Source organism: Aphelocoma coerulescens, chromosome 17, assembly GCF_041296385.1.
Source record: "Aphelocoma coerulescens isolate FSJ_1873_10779 chromosome 17, UR_Acoe_1.0, whole genome shotgun sequence".
NCBI lineage: Eukaryota > Metazoa > Chordata > Aves > Passeriformes > Corvidae > Aphelocoma > Aphelocoma coerulescens.
Window position 1 is genome coordinate 1,613,323 of NC_091030.1, and position 17,489 is coordinate 1,630,811.

Consider the following 17,489-nt stretch of genomic DNA (forward strand, 5'->3'; position numbering starts at 1 on the left):
CACAGAGGCTCCCCTGGTGACTGCATTGAGCTGCGTCTCCTTCCCCCCCCTTCCCCACCACCAGCTGTAACATCACCATGGCATCCTACAAGGGAAGCAGCATCTTCCCTCAAAACCCCTACCACATCCCTGGGTAAGTTCATGCAAAACATCCGTTTCCAATGCAAATAGCTCTGGCTGGGATCAGGGAGAATTTATGACTCGTGATGTTTTGGGTTTTCTTAAAGACACGATTCAATATTCCATGTAACAGTGCTCTGAAGGACACAGAGCTCCAGGAGAAGCAGCACCTTACAGAAGGGTAGAGTGACAGACCATGCCATAGAGTGTGGACAGCAAAGCCAAAATTGTTCTTTTTTCCCCCTTTTTTCCCATTTCTTTTAAGTTGCCAAATGCCACCAGAGCTACTGGGCAGGGTTTGGCTTCCAAACTGCCGTAATATTTGCATCAAGGATTTTTGGAAGTCTCCTTTAAGTAAATGGTTGTACAGATGTGACACCCTCTGGTCACTGGGCTGGAGCCCTGTCCTGCTGCTGGGTCAGGGACTGGAAAGTCTAGTGATTTACTCCACAAGTAGTTGGATTTCTTTCCAAAGCTTTTTGTGACGCTCTCCTCTAAAGGCTTGGAAAGAAGAAACCCTGGATATGAGGCAATGATTTACAGGGGAGAAGGTAAGATATGAATGGGAGGAATAAGGGAATTGCTGAGAATTAAGAAGCTGTGTGTGGGGTGAGACCTGGTCTGGGTGTGTAAAGGGGGTGGGAAGGGCTGGGTGGTCCCCAAGGGAAAAGCAGCTGCTGTGGGTACAGAATCCCTCGGGTTAGCCCAGGCTGAGGTGAACCAGGCTGTGAGCCCTGGTACAGGGAATGCCAGCCGTGTCCTGTGGGTGCAGGGCAGGAACAGTGGGGGCAGATCCCAGCCACAGGGAGAGGGTGGAGCAGGTTTCCTCAAGGCTGCTCCTGCAGTGACGACCGAATCAGCCCTTCCCATCACAGTGACAGGCAGCATTTTCCATTACTGACCTCTGTACTTTCCCACTTACAAAAGCTCTGAGGTTGGGGGTTTTAAACTCCTTTTTGCATTGCTGTGGCCATCTGATGGGACATTCCATGTGCGCTGTCAAAGCTGTGCTGGCAGCAGCTTGGGAATGACGAGGGACAGCAAGGAGGGAGCCGTGGCTGGAATTGCAGCCCCAAAAGCCTCAACACCTCCCCTTGCTCACCCCTGCCTGCCTGCAGCTCCCTCAGGAGCAGCTCCAAGCCCAGGTATGGACACAGCAGCTGAGGCTGCTCCTCTCCGGAGCTGCTTCGACCTCTGGAGGAGGAACCAAATTCTGCTGCTGCATTTATTGGTGCTGTGCAGGCTCGGGGCACCCCCTGAGCCCCTGTGGGTGCTGAGGGCTGCTTTGTGTCTGCTTTGGGTGGCTGAGGGCGAGGAGGAGCTGCCTGAAGGGCATCATCAGCACTCCCCTACACAGGGGAGGAGGGTTTGTGTCCAAGAGGTCACCAGGTGTCCCATGTGCTGCACCTGCCTGTGCCACTGAACCTACAAACACCACGGGAGCACCAAAGCACGTTGTTGTCACTCAGGCCAGGCAATGGTCACAGCAGGAGTTTGAAAAGCCACCACAGCGCTCAAGAGCACTGGGAAACCTAAACCCAGTGAGTGGGATGCCTTGGGAAGGTCTGGGTGGGCAGAGAAGGGGTCAGTCCGTGAATCCTGAGCACCGGGCACAGCCCTGTCCTGGCTCTGCAGAGCTGGGAAGGCTTTGGAGACAAGTGAGGGTGGGCCCAGGGCCAAGGCTTTGCTGGCGACCAGGGAGGCTGAGCAGGTTTGGGTGGCAGCCTGGGAGTGGTGATGGAGGAGATAGGGCTGAGCAAGGGCAGGGTGAGCCGGGCTCAGCCTCGGGCGAGCGGGTTTTTGGTGCTCACCAGCCTGAACCCCCAAAGAGGGATCCCCAAAAGGGATCAACACCCCAGCACAGGGGCACGACCAGCCCTGCTGAGGCTGGTCCCTTCCCCAGGCTTTCACCAGCAGCGCTCGTAGCTCCCTCCATGGCAGATCCCTCTCTGTGCACCCAGACCGACTCGCTCAGCTGACCTCGTGTTTAATCGCGGGGGAACAGAGCCCTTTCTCAGCCCAACCATTATTTCGTCCGTGATCAAAATCCCTCCAGCCATCCTGTAATTATTTGGGCTGTGTCATTTGTGCCCTCGCTCAGTTTTATCATCCTGGTGTTGCTTCCCTGTGTTGCAAGACTCATTGAGAATCCCTGGGGATGAGCCACCGAGCTGCCGGGGAGGAATCCTGCGTGCAGAGTGGGGAAACCTGCCAAGAGTAAATGCACGGCTCTGCTCGTTGTTGTTTAAACTATTTGGAAGGGAAAGTACTTACTCATCATCTTATGATCCTCATGCATCATCTGGCTTTATCCCCGGATCCACGCTGCGCTCATTGATGGAATATTTCTGTCTGTCCCTTGCAACTGGCAGCTCTACCTTTCTTCAGTGCTGGAATAACATCACCATTAGGAAATCTGAGACTGGAGCAGCTCGAGTTTCTCATGGTGGCTCGGAGCAGAGCCAGAGCTGCAGCACCTGCCCTGCCCTCGGCCACCAATGAGTCACAGTGCCCATCCCAGAGCTTGGGCAGTGGAGAGATCCCAAAAAACCAGAGCTGTGTTTGTTCCTGGGGCTGACAGTTTGTTCGCTGTGCCCGCCCTGTGCCAGGCAGTGCCTGGGTGGACTCACCAGCCCAGGCCCACTCCTCGCTGTGAGCAGAGAGAGGAGGGTGCAAGTCAGGAATTACTCTGATTTCTGAGTTTCAGTACTGCACAAGAGATACTGGGATTTTCTCAGCTACTCACCGTATGTCAGAGCAGAGGCACTGCAAAGTTTAAACTGGGGCACGTTGAACTGGAAATGATATTTTAACTGGGGGATTGTGGATGTTGGTGCTGCCAAAGCCACTGCAGGCTGTGCTGGGAGTTTCCCACCCACAGGTGCTGCTCCCTGACCTCATCCCGCGTTTCTCCACGAACCAAAGGCCTGTGCCTGTACACGCCTGTGAACTGAGCCAGTTTTCATGCTGCCAGATGAGAACATGCATGTGAAACACACACACTGCCCCTGGCCTCCTGTGTAACCACACGTGTGGTCTCGGTTCTGCCCCCGCGCTGCGGCTCCACCCGGGCTCACGGGCACATCCCATCCATCACCTTCCCTGGGCTCCTGGACAGGGCCTTTCCAGGGTACAAAAGCTCTGCAGCAGATGTGCACTGCCAGAGGGCAGGGCTGGATGGGAGATTGGGAAGGAATTGTTCCCTGGGAGGGTGGGCAGGCCCTGGCACAGGGTGCCCAGAGCAGCTGTGGCTGCCCCTGGATCCCTGGCAGTGCCCAAGGCCAGGCTGGACATTGGGGCTTGGAGCAGCCTGGGACAGTGGGAGGTGTCCCTGCCCATGGCAGGGGTGGCACTGGATGGGCTTTAAGGTCCCTTCCAACCCAAACCAGTCTGGGATTCCATGATTATCCCACCAGTTGCCAGCTGCCACTGGTGGGAGCCACCAGAGCCACCTCGGTGATGGCTCTTTTCCGGTTTCCTCCTCAGCTATGGGGGCTACATCCCTCAGTTCACCTTCAGGTTTGGGAAGAGCTATGGCAGAACCACCCACGATGTGCTGATGGATCCCACTGTCAGCAAGAGCCATCGCTCTGTGCTGGCACCACTGGACAACAAGGAAAACCTCCTTGAGCTCCATTACCACATCGAGCATCCAGGTGAGCAAATGGACCCTCCTAATGAGCACAGGGTTAATTACCAGTACTGGGGTCTGTGCCCACCCATCCTTGGTAGGCTGCTGGGTGAAATGGGGTATTTTCCTCGGAGCAATCACAGCTCTGGTGTAGGGGCACTGACACCTGGAGAGCAGCAGAGTGAGGAGTTGGAGCTCTCAGCCTCAGCTCGTGAGGATGGGGATTCTTGTGCTGTGGAGAGGAGAGTTTGAGTTCCCAGGTTATCTTCAGTTAGATGAAGATAAGTGATTTTGTGGCATATTATGAACTCACTCCCCGATTCTTCCAGAATTCCTGTTGTGGTTTAACCCTGGCTGGCAACTAAACCCCACACAGCTGCTCGCTCACAAATCCCAAACATGGCCTGTATTAGCTGCTGCAAAGATAATGACCTCTATCCCTGTCAAACCCAGCACAATTCCACAGGCTAGAATCCATCTTTCTGGGGAAGATCTGGTCTCCTGCCTCAGATCCTTTCCTGGCTCACCTGCCTGGTGCAGAGCTCGCTCAGCTCTGAGCTCTGACAGCTTGGGATTGATTTTGCTTCTTGCTGCTCCTCCTCAGCACAGCAGAAGGACTCCTGTGCTTCCCCTTTCCACCTTTCCCTTTCTTTCCCTTCCCCACTTTGCTAACAGGCCCCATCTCCTCCATCAGAGACAGGCTCATGTGGATTCCCAGCGCTAGGAATTTGCAGGAATCTCCTACCAAGTCCCAGCCCTTTGGGCAGAGTGCCTGGTCCGTGCTGAGCAGCCCCAGACCAGGCACAGCAGAGCTGCCCCGTGATCCTGACCAGCCCCTCGGGGATGTGCCATCCTTTGGGGACATTTGCCACGTCCCATCCCATGGCTGAGCCGTGGCTGTTATGGATGCCCTGGGCAGTGGGAATGAGTTTCCTCCAGGATGATGTGCCCATATGGGATCTGGGTCTTTATTTCCCTGGGGATGCCACACCAAAGTGTTGCTTACTCATTTCTCACAGGGAATTTGTGCTGTGCAGCTTCTTGCCAACTTTTGGCCTCTCTGCTCCTCCTGGCCCTGTTTTCCAGGATCCAGGCCTCCACTACACAGGTGGTATTTACAGGCTTAATTCCTGGAGATTTGAATTTGCATTTCCTTGGACTAAAATAGAGCTTGGACAGACCCAACTAACCAGTTGACCGAGTTACTCTCTCATTATTCTGGTTCTCTCCTGGTTGCCAGTGCCAGAGCTCACGTTCACTGCTCGTTACTGAGGTCCTGAAGAACGTGGCCATGGGGAGCCCCCCTGGCTGTGCTGATAAGGTCCCCAACAGCTCCTGCTGTCCAGCTGGCCCCATGCAATCCCTGAAACCCTCCCCAGGTGCTGCCTGGTGTCCTTCTGGGTGTTTTATGTGATGGAGATCAAAGAGCTCATGGCAGTGCCGGGCCTGTGGCTGCCTTTGGCAAACTCGGTCTCAAGACTTTTTCTCAAGGTCTGGCTTTGATAAAGCCTCATTGATGGGCACCAAGTACTTTGCTGGTTTCTATCAGTTCAATCCCATTTGTTTTCTTGCTGGAAGTGAAATCAGGCTCTGCTCTGGGGGATCTCTTCCTTCTGGTGACCAGTGACAGCACCCAGGGAATGGCTGGAGCTGGGCCAGGGAGGTTTAGGTTGGATATCAGGGAAAGGTTTTTCCCCCAGAGGGTGCTGGGCACTGCCCAGGCTCCCCAGGGAATGGGCACGGCCCCGAGGCTGCCAGAGCTCCAGGAGTGTTTGGACAGCGCTGCCAGGGATGCCCAGGGTGGGGTTGTTGGGGGGGGTCTGTGCAGGGCCAGGGCTGGAATCAATGGTCCTGGTGGGTCCCTTGCAGCTCAGGATACTCTGTGATTCCATGAGATCAGCCAGGGATGTGCTGAATTATCCATCATTCATGCTGGAACTGGTTGTGGGCTCCCCAGGAACCTGACCTGAAAATGGGGATATTTACTCAAATCAAAGGCACTGTGCTCTCCTGGCTTTTCATTTTGCACCTCACTGAGCAGCCTTTCAGAATCGATCAGTTTGCAAATCCCAGGGTCATAAAAAGGAGCTCTTAGGGATTTCTCAAGTACAGAACAACCTAAGTTTCCCTTTCCTTTGGTTTGTGGGAGAGCATAGATGCAACATTCTCATTAACAATGAAGTAAAAAATAAACCTGCTTTAAAATTTGCACTCTGGATTGAAGAATCGTTTTAATCAAGGATTTTTCTTTATTTTGTTGCCAGCCTGGACACTGGATAATTCAGTTGCATAGAGCACATTTTATGTACTTCACAAAGTTATATACAGAATATATACACATTATTCTGTAATTCCGGGCAGATTGCAAGCCTAAATGCCCACCAGAAGTTTATACTCGTGCAGAAAATGGGCAGATTTTGCTGATTTCTGCAGATTTGCAGAAATCATGGAATCATTGAGCTTGGAAAACACTTCTGAGATCGAGTCCCACACTAATCCAGCACTGCAGATGAACGGACTGTCTGCAGATGGAGCCTCTGCTGGAAGACGGTGCCTCATCCCGCAGGCTCAGCCCTGGGATGCAGATGTGCTCCCAAGGGGGGCTCGGAGGAAGGCTGTAATGACCAGAGGGTGGAAAAGAAACGACCTATGAGCACAAAAATGGAAGGAATTTGGTTTGTTTTAAAAAGACAAGGCTGACATAGTAAGAGTTTTCCAATAAGGAAAAGGTGGCTGTGGGGTAGACGAGTGATCCTCGTCTGGAACCACAGAGGAGGGAAAAATGGGCTTCACTGCTGGCACAGAGGAAGAGAAAGTGCCTGAACCAGGGCTGGGCACCCGAGGAGCCACGGCATGGGGGATCTTTAAGGGGAAATAAGACAAAAGTTGCCAAGCTCAGCTGTCCCTGCAAAGTCTCAAATCACAGGGCTCTGCCCCTGGCTCACAGTGGAGATATTTCACATTTGCTGGATGTAAGATAAATTTTTTCCAGCCAGTGTTACAGCAGATCCTTTCCTCGATGAGCAGCAACGGTGCCAGAGCAAGAATTCCTTGGAGGGGGCTCTGTTTGGGGTGGACAGACACAGCCACGTGGAGTTAAGGATTGAGGATTTTTTTCCCCTTTACTACTTTTTGACTTGGCTGGTGATATTTTACCGTTTAGGTGAATATATAAGTGTTATTTAGCTCGGATTGGTGCAGGGTTTTCTGTGCAGGCCAGTTTGTCGATGGGGCTGACGGCACAGCCATGGGGTGTGCATGGAGTGGATCCTTGTGGTCTCTTCCAACTCGAGCTATTCTCATTCCACACCACTGACCTCCAGGCTCCTTCCCCTTCCCCTGGAGGCGCAAGGGGATAATGGGAATCCCTCATCCTCGTCGGGCCACTCCTATCCCCTAACTCAGTGTCTGTCCTTCAGGGTATGTCACCTTCCAGCCCATCAACAGCCTTCCTGAAGTACCCCTTGGGCCACAGCCCGTGGTCACAGCAGCGCCGGAGGAGCCCACGATGACCCACATGGACCCCACGCACTGGCGGAGCCCCCCGGACACGGCCGCGCCCGGTGCCCAGCAGACCTGGCTGCCCCAGGAGCCGCTCCGGGGGCTCGCCCTGCACCCCGTGGCTGAGGAGCTGCAGAGGGAGGTGGCCAAGCCACCCCTGGCCTGTTGTCTGGGGAAAGCAGCTGGAACCTGCCAGTGTAACTGTGGAGGGAGCAAAACGGTGAGCGGGCTTGGGGGCTGGCGGGAGTGAGGAGGGGATTTCACTCGGGTGTGGGTGGCAAGGACACAGAGTTAGGAGTGTTGTGTAGAGAAAGAGCAGGTACACAAATGTTTCCAGGAGTAGCAAATCTACTCCATCTTCAGGAAATGGTTTTAGTTGTTAATTAGGCTTCCCAATCAAAAAGGCTTAACTTCTCCTTTGGATGGGTTTGGCTTCAATTCCAGTTGCTGAAGTTGTGTTAGGCTGTGCTGGGCAGCCAGGCTTGAGCTTCCTTGGGGTGTCCTTGGAGCCCTGAGGCTGCCTCTTCCTCCTCTTTTTCTTCCTCCTTCTCTGCCTTTTTCTTCTCCTCCTCCTCCTCCTCCCCAAAAGAGAGCACTCCCAGCACCTTTGGTTACATTTCTGACCCTGTATCTCCCCCACCTGAATTTCCCACCATTGTTACCCCTCATTTAAACACTGGTTAACATTTAAACATTTAAGTATTGGGATTTGCCCATGGAGCTGGGGGCTGTTGAGCACAGAACAGCCAGTATCACTCCAGACCAACATGTTTTATGTTTTAAAAATTTTTTTTTTAATTATTTTATTTATTTTTTTTTTAAAAACCCTTTTATTTCCTCTGGAGCCAGCAACAGCCTTTGTCACGTTCCTGCAGCCATGGCTCTGCAAATCCTCTGAAGGCAGAGATTAGAGGTTTGACGCATGGAGTCAAAAGCTGGCTTGGATGTAAATCCCAAGAAGGGGCATTCCTGCTCCTTGCCCTCAGGAACAGATTTGCACAGTGCCCAAAGCTCCCCTTGTTCTCCGTGGGGATTTTGCAAACCCCTTCAAGGTCTGCTACTTGCCCATCTCGTAATTTGACTGTCCCAGAAATCGTTGGGGTAGCTCTCAGTGTAAAGCTGGGAAGAACTGGAAATGGCAGTTCCCAGCTCCTGGCAGCGCTTTAAGCTCTGCAGCCAAGGGAAGAAGCGAGTTTTACTGGTGTTTTCTTTTATTTCTCCTTTTGTTTCAAGCAGCTACAAACCGGAGGTGTGGCTCTGCCAGGAGGGGTGACGGTGGATTACACCTTGCCAGTGCTGCCTGTGCCAAATGCCATCCAACAGAAAGCCATTTTCGGTAAAACACAGGGAGAGCACGTGCGGCACGAGGCTGCCTCTGAAGAAATGCTGTGACCCTTTTCCCATGGGGAAACCTCAGAGGTGTTGCCCAGTGTCTCCAGTTCGTTTGGGATGGAAAATATCCCTGCTCCTCTCCCTGCAAGGGCGTTTCTTTGGGATGTTGTCATCCTGTGGATGCCACTCTGTGCCCGTGGGCACTGGGAGGGATTCAGGAACCACCTCGGTTCCCTGCAGCTGTGGGGCCAAGCTCCAGAGGGTGAGGAGAGCTGGGTCTTGGGCTCTGCCCCACCCTGCTGGGGTGGTTATTCATCTCCTAGAAATCAGATGTTTTCCTGAATGACCAAATCCACACACAGGGGTGTATGGCACCACCACAAAGGCATAAACCCTGTCCAACAAGGGGCGTTCTGTGACCTCCCCACCTGCTCTGGGAGAACATTCCTGTGCAGCAGGAGAACTGGGATGTGCTGAGCTCCTCCCTCAAGGGACTCCAGAGGGTGGGACCCTTCACTCTGCAGTGGCTCACGGGAGTACAGGGATCACAATATTTCAGTTAAAAGGAGAGAGAGTCCATACTTTAGGATGCAGAAGATGAATTCCTCTCTCCAAAGCTTTCCTTTGGAAAAAGGGAGTTTGGGCTGCTTTTCAGTTCTACCTTGCTAGGTTTCATGTAGTTTTAGACTTTATAAATTTTCTCTTGTGGGAATTTGTTGGATGGGCAGAGCAGATGAGGAAAAAAGATTGGACAGCTTGTTGTTAGCCCCTGAATGTGTATTAAGTTGGGAGAGAATGTGAAAAGTTGTGGATGTAAAAAAAAAAAAAAAAAAACTAAGAAAATGAGATGGTTCTCCCATACCACATGGAGACCAACAAAAACCAGCTCAGGCCATTGTGTTTTCCTTGGGAATCATAAGGAAAAAACACCTCTTTCAGAGAAGATACCCCATGTGCAAGAGTTAATTTTACACTTTAAACAGATCAATTTTTCCTTCCTATACTTTAAGGTTTTATATTCATCCCAGGCTCCTCCACTCTCAGAGTGGTTGATCTTTAGATGATCAATGTATGTTCTCAAGCAGAAAATGTTCTCTCTTGCCTCCATCCAAAGGGTACACTGGATTCATCCCCTGTGCCACTGACAACATTGGCATGAACTACATCCTATCTGTGAAGAAAGCCATGAAGGAATTTGACCGATGCCAGGTAGGCAATAGATTATAGATTATAAATTATAGATTATAGATTATTGAAAAAACAATGTGCATAATGCTGATGCTGATAAACCCGAATTTTCAATAGTACAATTAGAACTGGGATACAAGTACAAGCAAAATCAAATGCTGTCAGGTAATGCTGAAAAAAACCACGAGCAATTAAATTCTGTAACTTGTTTCCTTGGGACATTAAGGGAGGATAAATGAGTTCATAAAAGGATTAAGCAAATCTACTGAGGGCTGGGTCAAGAGTGGCTGTTAAAAATGTTGCTCTGAGTGCAGAAATACAGGATGCAATTATCTGCACTTCCCGTATGGAATACATCTCCTCTGTCTGGTTGGCAGTGCTGGATGGCTTCCTGTGATACGTCTCCCTTTTAATTGGTTGTAAGGCTTTTTCCCTTCCTAACACAATTTGTCTTAAAGGGATCTCGTTCTTCTTTCTCCTCCTTTTGGGAAGGATGCAGAATTATCCCTTCTGAAAAACTGTTGTTCCCTTGCTGTAAGAGCTCCCATACAATGACACATAATCCCCCGGCACGGGAAAACGAGATCCCTCCCGCAGCAGCTGATAGTTTGCATTCAGAGCTACACGTCCCTCCCTGTCCCCAGGATGGCGTGAGATCCCTGGATGCAGCGAGATCTCCGGGATGCAGCGAGATCTCTGGGATGCAGCAGCCTTGCTGGTCCAGTGGACCAGCTCATTAAACGCAGGCTGCAGCATCTCAGCCCTTCCTGCTCCCCGGGCCCCACTGCCGTGCCTGCGTCCCCGAGCGTATGGGGCTGATGTAGGAAAAACGTCCAAGATTGAGGATTCCCAGCTCAGAGGAATCAGCTGGAAAGAAATGAGTCAGCAGGGAGAGCAGCAGGGCAATGCTGTGCTTTGGATGAAACGTATTTCCCTGCTCTGGCTTCCTTCTCCTTTGCTGCTGCAGTGAATAGGAATTGAAATGGAGCAAACAGAACAAAACCCGGGCATTTATCCCCAAATGTGCTGTTTGCCAAGCCTTTCTGCCCCCCATGCCTTCAGAAACGCCTGCCTTGCCATGAATCAGCCAGGGGGTGTCTGTCCACCGTGGGATTCAGAGGAATCCAGGCTCGCAGGGCTCGGCAGCACCAGAGGAGCAGCCACGCTGAAGGGAGAATCACGCCACATTTCTAGCTAAGAAAGCTTCCGACTTCAAGCCACTAATCTCCTGCCCTAAATCTTTGTTGTCCTCGGTTACAGATGTGCCATGGATCACTGCTCACTGCCTGCAGCAGGCAAAGCAAAAATCCTCTCGAGGAGCCCCAGCCTGGGCTCCATCCCACTCACAAAGGGCTCCACATCCCACTCACAAAGGGCTCCATGCCCTGCGGTGTGCTGGGCTCCATGACCCACATCCCTGGCACAGCTCCAGGGACACTTTCAGGGGTTCTGTGGCTGCAGAGCTGTGACACCCAGCTGTGACACCCACCCTGCTGCCCAGCCCCTTGCCTGCATCTGGCCTTGGAGGGCAGGGATGCTTCTGGGAGATGATTTACACTCTTCCTTCAGTTAACGTTCCCTAAGCCTTCCCGTTCCTCCTGGCCTGGGAATTCCAGGCTATTCCTGTTGGTGGGAGTCATGGAAACACAAAGGGTGTCAAACCCAAACACAGCCACAGCACAGGAGCAGGCCCAGCTCCAGGGACAGCAGAGCAGGAGCACGAGGCCTTTGGGACTTGGGGATGATCCCCAAGGGAAGAAATCTCTGCAGCCTGGAGTGCAGGGATCCCAAGGACAGCACCTGGGCCATGCTGTGGGCATGGAGGAGGAGGTGGCAGGGACTGCTGCCAACACCTGCCAGGAGAAAAATTTATGGAGTGGAAAAAGGGACGATGCGATGCAGCTCTTAATTAGAAGAAAGCAGGACTGGAAAGAGAATTGCTTTATGTTGGCTTAAATATTTTATATAATGCAGAGTCAAAGCGCATGACTTTGGTAAAAATAGTATGTTTTAAAATAAACTGTTCCATGTTGTTGTGGGGATTTTTTGTTTTGTTTTCCAGCTTTTGGAGAGAAATCCACCTTATACCTTGGGCATGAGATTTCCCCGGACACACTGGCCAGACACCAAAATTTACACCCGTGCTGGACTCAAACCCTTCTACTCGGGCTTTGTACCACGTAAGTTCATCAGCTGAGTAAAAACCAAAGTCACTAATTACTGGGTTAAGTAGTGCTGTTATGGGCTGGAGTGGCACAGAAGTGAACAATTCCTGAGATGTTCCACACAGGTAGCAGGATTTTTCTCCGGTCTGTGCCGAGGTGCTGGAACTGTGCCATGCCCAGCATTCCCACTGCCAGCCTCTCCTAGGCTTCACATTTCCAGCCACCACCCCCCTGCTGAGGCAGGGGAGGCTCAGTGACATCCCACCTGTCACATGTCAGGAAAGGGATTTGGTCTAAAAAGCTTGAAGTCTGATAAAAAGGAAAAGGTAGATGATAGGAAGGGGTTGAGAAAGCACAAAAAGCCTGGGGAAATGGTATTTGCCATCAGGACAAGTCCCTGCCTGAGCCCTGTGACGTCTTGGGCTGCCTAAAAGGAGAGGTCTGGAGGAATTTTGTGGATAAGGGGAAGGTGTGTCCATGCACCTGAAAACATGAATATACCAGGCTAAAAAAATCTCAACAAATCAGCAACATTGCTGTGTTTGGTCACAGCTCAGCAGTGTGGGTGGGAGGTCATGGAGCTCAGCTGGGAAGAACTGAACTCACTGCTTGTCCTTACTGCAGTGCAGAGGGGGAAAATGGGAGAAGATGTAAAATGTGGTAGGATTGAAAGCAAAGAGTGGGAAAACAACTCTCCTGGCAGGGCTGGGCTGTGGCTGATGTGGAGACCAGAGAGGAGAATGTTGAGCGCAGGTCTGACACTGGGCCCCGTTCCTGCAGACATTCCCACTTCCCTGCCTCTGGAGCCACCAGTCAGCACAGTTTTAACTGCTCCAACCAGTCCAGCTCTGGGTGGAGAAAATTAATTAAGGCAGAAAACCTTTAAACAAAAGCAGCTGTAATTTAGAACGCTGAACAGAATTTCTTCAGCAGGGAAGCAGCCTGATCCCTCCTGTCCAGCTCCTCAGTCAAGGAGCTCCTTCAAGCTTTGTCACTTGAAGTGACGCTGAGCATGTGAACTGGTTCCATCCTAAAAACCTGCAGTTAATACAGGGTTTTCATGAGACAAACCCGTGTCAGACACTTGTCAGGTGTTCAGCTCAGCCCAGAAGCAGAGGCTGCACTAACACCTGAGTTTCAAAACCTTTACAGTGGATTTTGAAATGGCTGCAGAAGGGCTGTGTGCATGGGACAGCTCTGGTGTCACCTGTCACAGCTGTGCCCTGGGCCAGGCCAGGGCTCCCTGCGGGCTGTGCAGTGCTGAGGAGCTGCAGCGGAACAGCAACGCCCAGTGCTGGGGGGCAGCTCCATGGCACCATTTTGTGCCCAGGCAGCTCAAACCTCCCGTGCCCCCTGCTCAGCTCCTGCCAGGCCAGGCTGCAACGGGCCACGGGCAGGTACCTAAATTTAGATACAGGCTGGAGTTAATTCCACCCTCCTTGTTAAATGTGCTCCCCTCCAGCAGTGCCCGATTCTAAGGGAGTACCAGGGAATTTCTTCAATCCCCACAGCACCGGGAGCAGGACTGCCACCGTGCCAGTGACACAACGGGCATCAGCTGGCTGAGGGCAGGAGAGAAGGGGGTTGCCATGGACAGGGTGGCAGTGCTCGTGCCAAGTCTGTTGTTTTTCTCTGCAGACCTGCGGGACATCTACGGGCTCACTTACGGGGACGGCACGCGGGAAGCTTACCGGTGTGAACAGAGGAGACGGGGACTTGCACTGTGAAAACTGCTTTAATGGTGCCTGTACAGCATTGGGAGTGACTTGGAAACAGCAATAATAACACAACACAAACAGAACTTTTGAATGAGAGAGTTCATACAACTTTAAACAAAATTTACAGGTGTTCAACTGCATAGCTTTACTCAGCCTCCTCCTCAGCCTCCTCCTCAAACTCCCCCTCCTCCTCGGCTGTGGCATCCTGGTACTGCTGGTACTCAGAGACCAGGTCATTCATATTGCTCTCAGCCTCTGTGAACTCCATCTCATCCATGCCCTCGCCCGTGTACCAGTGCAGGAAAGCCTTTCTGCGGAACATCGCAGTGAACTGCTCAGAAATGCGTTTGAACAGCTCCTGGATGGCCGTGCTGTTGCCAATGAAGGTGGCAGACATTTTGAGGCCGCGAGGTGGAATGTCACAGACTGCCGTTTTAACGTTATTAGGGATCCATTCAACAAAATAGCTGCTATTTTTGTTCTGAACGTTTAGCATTTGCTCATCCACCTCTTTCATGGACATACGGCCCCTAAAGACGGCGGCCACTGTCAGATAGCGACCGTGACGAGGGTCACACGCCGCCATCATGTTCTTGGCATCGAACATCTGCTGGGTGAGCTCTGGCACCGTTAGAGCCCGGTACTGCTGGCTCCCACGGCTCGTGAGCGGGGCAAAACCAGGCATGAAAAAGTGCAGACGTGGGAAGGGAACCATGTTCACCGCCAGCTTCCGCAGGTCAGCGTTGAGCTGGCCCGGGAACCGCAGGCAGGTGGTGACACCGCTCATGGTGGCCGACACCAGGTGGTTCAGATCACCGTAGGTGGGGGTCGTTAACTTCAGCGTTCTGAAGCAAATGTCATACAGCGCCTCGTTATCGATACAGTACGTCTCGTCCGTGTTCTCCACCAGCTGGTGCACCGACAGCGTGGCGTTGTAGGGCTCTACTACAGTATCTGACACTTTAGGGGAGGGCACCACACTGAAAGTATTCATAATTCGGTCTGGGTACTCCTCACGGATTTTGCTGATGAGAAGGGTACCCATGCCAGAGCCTGTGCCACCACCCAGGGAGTGAGTAAGCTGAAAGCCCTGGAGACAATCACAGCTTTCTGCCTCCTTCCTTACAACATCTAACACAGAATCGACTAATTCAGCACCTTCCGTATAATGGCCCTTTGCCCAGTTGTTTCCTGCTCCGCTTTGACCTGGAAAAGAGCCATTTTCGTATTAGATTACGGTCACTGCTTCCTGCTTATTGCTTGCAAGCAAAGCTTAAGAGCATCAGGCTCTATGAAAGCTTTTATCTTATCGAGCACAGGGCTGTGGTTTCACACAGGCACCTCTGCAGTGGCTCGGCAGACAGAGAGAAAACATTAATTATCAATGATACAGCAGCCACTCCACTTCTCCCGGTGGCACGCACGGAGGCGGTAACGAGAATCGGAAGAGCAACGACCTCTGGTGCCACCTCGGAGCTGCTCCCAGCCGCAATCCCGGTATTCCACGCCAGGATTAGCCCCGTCCGGGCCGGTCCCTCGGAGCATGTGCGGCGGGGCAGCCCCGCAGTGCCCTGCCCGCCCCACCCCGCGGCTCCTCCCGCCCCCGCGCACTCACCGAACACGAAGTTGTCTGGCCTGAATATCTGCCCGAAGGGCCCGGAGCGCACCGAGTCCATGGTGCCGGGCTCCAGGTCCACCAGCACGGCGCGGGGCACGTACTTGCCGCCTGCAACACAGGAAGAGCCGTGACTACCGCGCCGGGGGGGCCGGGGCGAGCCTGAGGGGGTGGATCCGGGCCCTACCTGTGGCCTCGTTATAGTAGACATTGATGCGCTCCAGCTGCAAGTCGCTGTCCCCGTGGTAGGTGCCGGTGGGGTCGATACCATGCTCGTCGCTGATCACCTCCCAGAACTGCCGAAGAGAAGCGCGTCAGCAGCGGCCACGCCGGACCGGGCGCGCTCCCCTCCCGCCCCCGTGCCCTCTTTCCCCGCCCGGACCTTGGCTCCGATCTGGTTCCCGCACTGCCCGGCCTGCAGGTGCACGATCTCCCTCATGATGGCGGCGACTCCAAGCACGGCTACGGACCCCAACCTTCCCCCAACCGACTCTGGTTGCGTGAGGCAACCGCCAGCCTTTATATAGCAGCGGAATGCGCGCGCAGCCGTCTTCTCCCCGCCCAGGCGGCCATCCGCAGCAACGATTGGATGCTTATAGCGAGGCTCTAAAAATGAGAGAATCTGATTGGCTCTGCTGCTGTCACTCAAACCGACGGCTCCTCTTCGCCCCGCCCGCCTGTCTGTTGGCTTTACAGTTGGGCAGCCGGGAGCCGCGAGTGCCCGCCCCAGCTCGCTCACGGCGCCCCCGATTGGCTCAATTGAATGATTGATGTCGAAGCCGATTGGCTGCCGGCCCCGGGGGATGAGCGAGCGCCGTTTGATTGGCGGAGAACCAAGCGCCCTGGTAACCGTCGCAGTGACTCCGCAGCGGGCTCTGGGCGGTGGCCGCCGCAGCCGCCCATTCACGGACCCGAGTGCGCGCTTTGCGCAGCGCAGGCGGCGGCTCCTCCTCACTGCGGGACAGGGCGGGTTCCCCGCGGGTCCCCGGCGCTGCCCCCCCCGCCCGCCCCTCGCCTCCCCTCCTCCAGGCGGGTCTCCCTGCCTCCTTCCCTCCCCGTCCCCGTGTCCCGCTCGCCGCCGCAGCGCCGCGGTGGGTGGGGGGAGGGCCCCGCGTGCGCACGCGCGGGCTGCAGCGACCTTCCAGCACTTTCTGGCGCGCGGCCCCGCCTGAGGGTGGCGGGGCCGCGCGCGCGGGCGTTGTCGGGGCGGGAGGGGCGGGCGGTGTGAGGGCTTGGGCGGCTGAGGGGGCTGTGAGGGGTCAGGGGGCCCTGAAGGCTCAGGGGGTCTGCCTGCTGTGAGGAGACTGGGGGGGCTCGAGGATCTGTGAAGGGGCTGTGAGGAAAGTGTGAGGGCTTGAGGGGCTCTGAGGGCTCAGGGGGTCTGAGGGCTGTGGGGGTGCGGGGGGGCCTGGCAGCTGTGAGGGGAGTGCAGAGGCTTGGGGGGTTCCAGGTGCTGTGCCTTGCAATGGCAGCTCTATGGAGGCCTGTGTGCTGTGAGGGGAAGGCCCCAGTGAGGAGGCCCTGCCTGTGAGGGGATCTGTGTGAGGTAGACATTGCTTACCAATGCTTACCAATGCTTCCCCACATGGACACGTCCGTCCTGAGCTGTGTGTGGGTGCTGCAGCCCTGTCATAAGGCAGCCAGACACCCCAGGCTGGATAAATACCACCCTTGCCTTCCCTCTGTCCCTTATTCTACCACCCAGCTTTGTGAGCACATTCTTGCCCAGGCAGTGCATCCACTGGTCACAGTTTTATTAAGCGTGTTTGACTATTGTTCCAGCAGAATCTTTTTATGGTTGTATGTATTCATTGTGATGCCAGCTGGGTCTACAAGTCCCAGCATCTCTTCTTGTTTCATACCGTAGCAAAAACTTGAAAGAGGCTCCTAATGGAGCTCCCAGGGCAGTTAGGCTCATCCTGCTGCCTTGCCGTGGGGTGGGCTGAGGCAAAGGCAGCCATGACCTCAATTCTGCTGACACAAGCCAGCTCTGTGACACACAAATGGCTTGTACACATCCCAGAATCTGTGCCTGGATAACAATAATCCAATCCTGTGGCTGGGTCAGGTAAGGAGATGGCAGGATATAGAAGCCCGGTGAAGGCTGTGGCTGGAGGTTGAATGTCCTCTGGTAGTCAGTTTAATGTAAAGGTTATGGTGATTGATATTTCTGGCATATAAACAACATATTCCTGCAGAGGTGCTGGAAGGAGTCCAGG

General features: G+C 53.7%; 2 protein-coding genes across 2 annotated transcripts; one reads left to right on the plus strand and one right to left on the minus strand.

Annotated features, from left to right (window-relative positions):
- The first annotated feature begins 77 nt into the window (after positions 1 to 77).
- CIMIP2A (ciliary microtubule inner protein 2A) lies at positions 78 to 13,664 on the plus strand. The gene is made up of 7 exons (XM_069031823.1): positions 78 to 133; positions 3,607 to 3,776; positions 7,171 to 7,472; positions 8,486 to 8,588; positions 9,699 to 9,793; positions 11,835 to 11,952; positions 13,576 to 13,664. The coding sequence occupies exons 1-7, from the start codon at positions 78 to 80 to the stop codon at positions 13,662 to 13,664; spliced, it is 933 nt and encodes a 310-aa protein (XP_068887924.1).
- On the minus strand, positions 13,654 to 15,775 carry TUBB4B (tubulin beta 4B class IVb). Its single transcript, XM_069031822.1, has 4 exons — positions 15,653 to 15,775; positions 15,458 to 15,566; positions 15,271 to 15,381; positions 13,654 to 14,861 (listed from the first exon to the last, which is right to left on the minus strand). The coding sequence occupies exons 1-4, from the start codon at positions 15,707 to 15,709 to the stop codon at positions 13,801 to 13,803; spliced, it is 1,338 nt and encodes a 445-aa protein (XP_068887923.1). The 5' UTR covers positions 15,710 to 15,775; the 3' UTR covers positions 13,654 to 13,800.
- Positions 15,776 to 17,489: the final 1,714 nt, after the last annotated feature.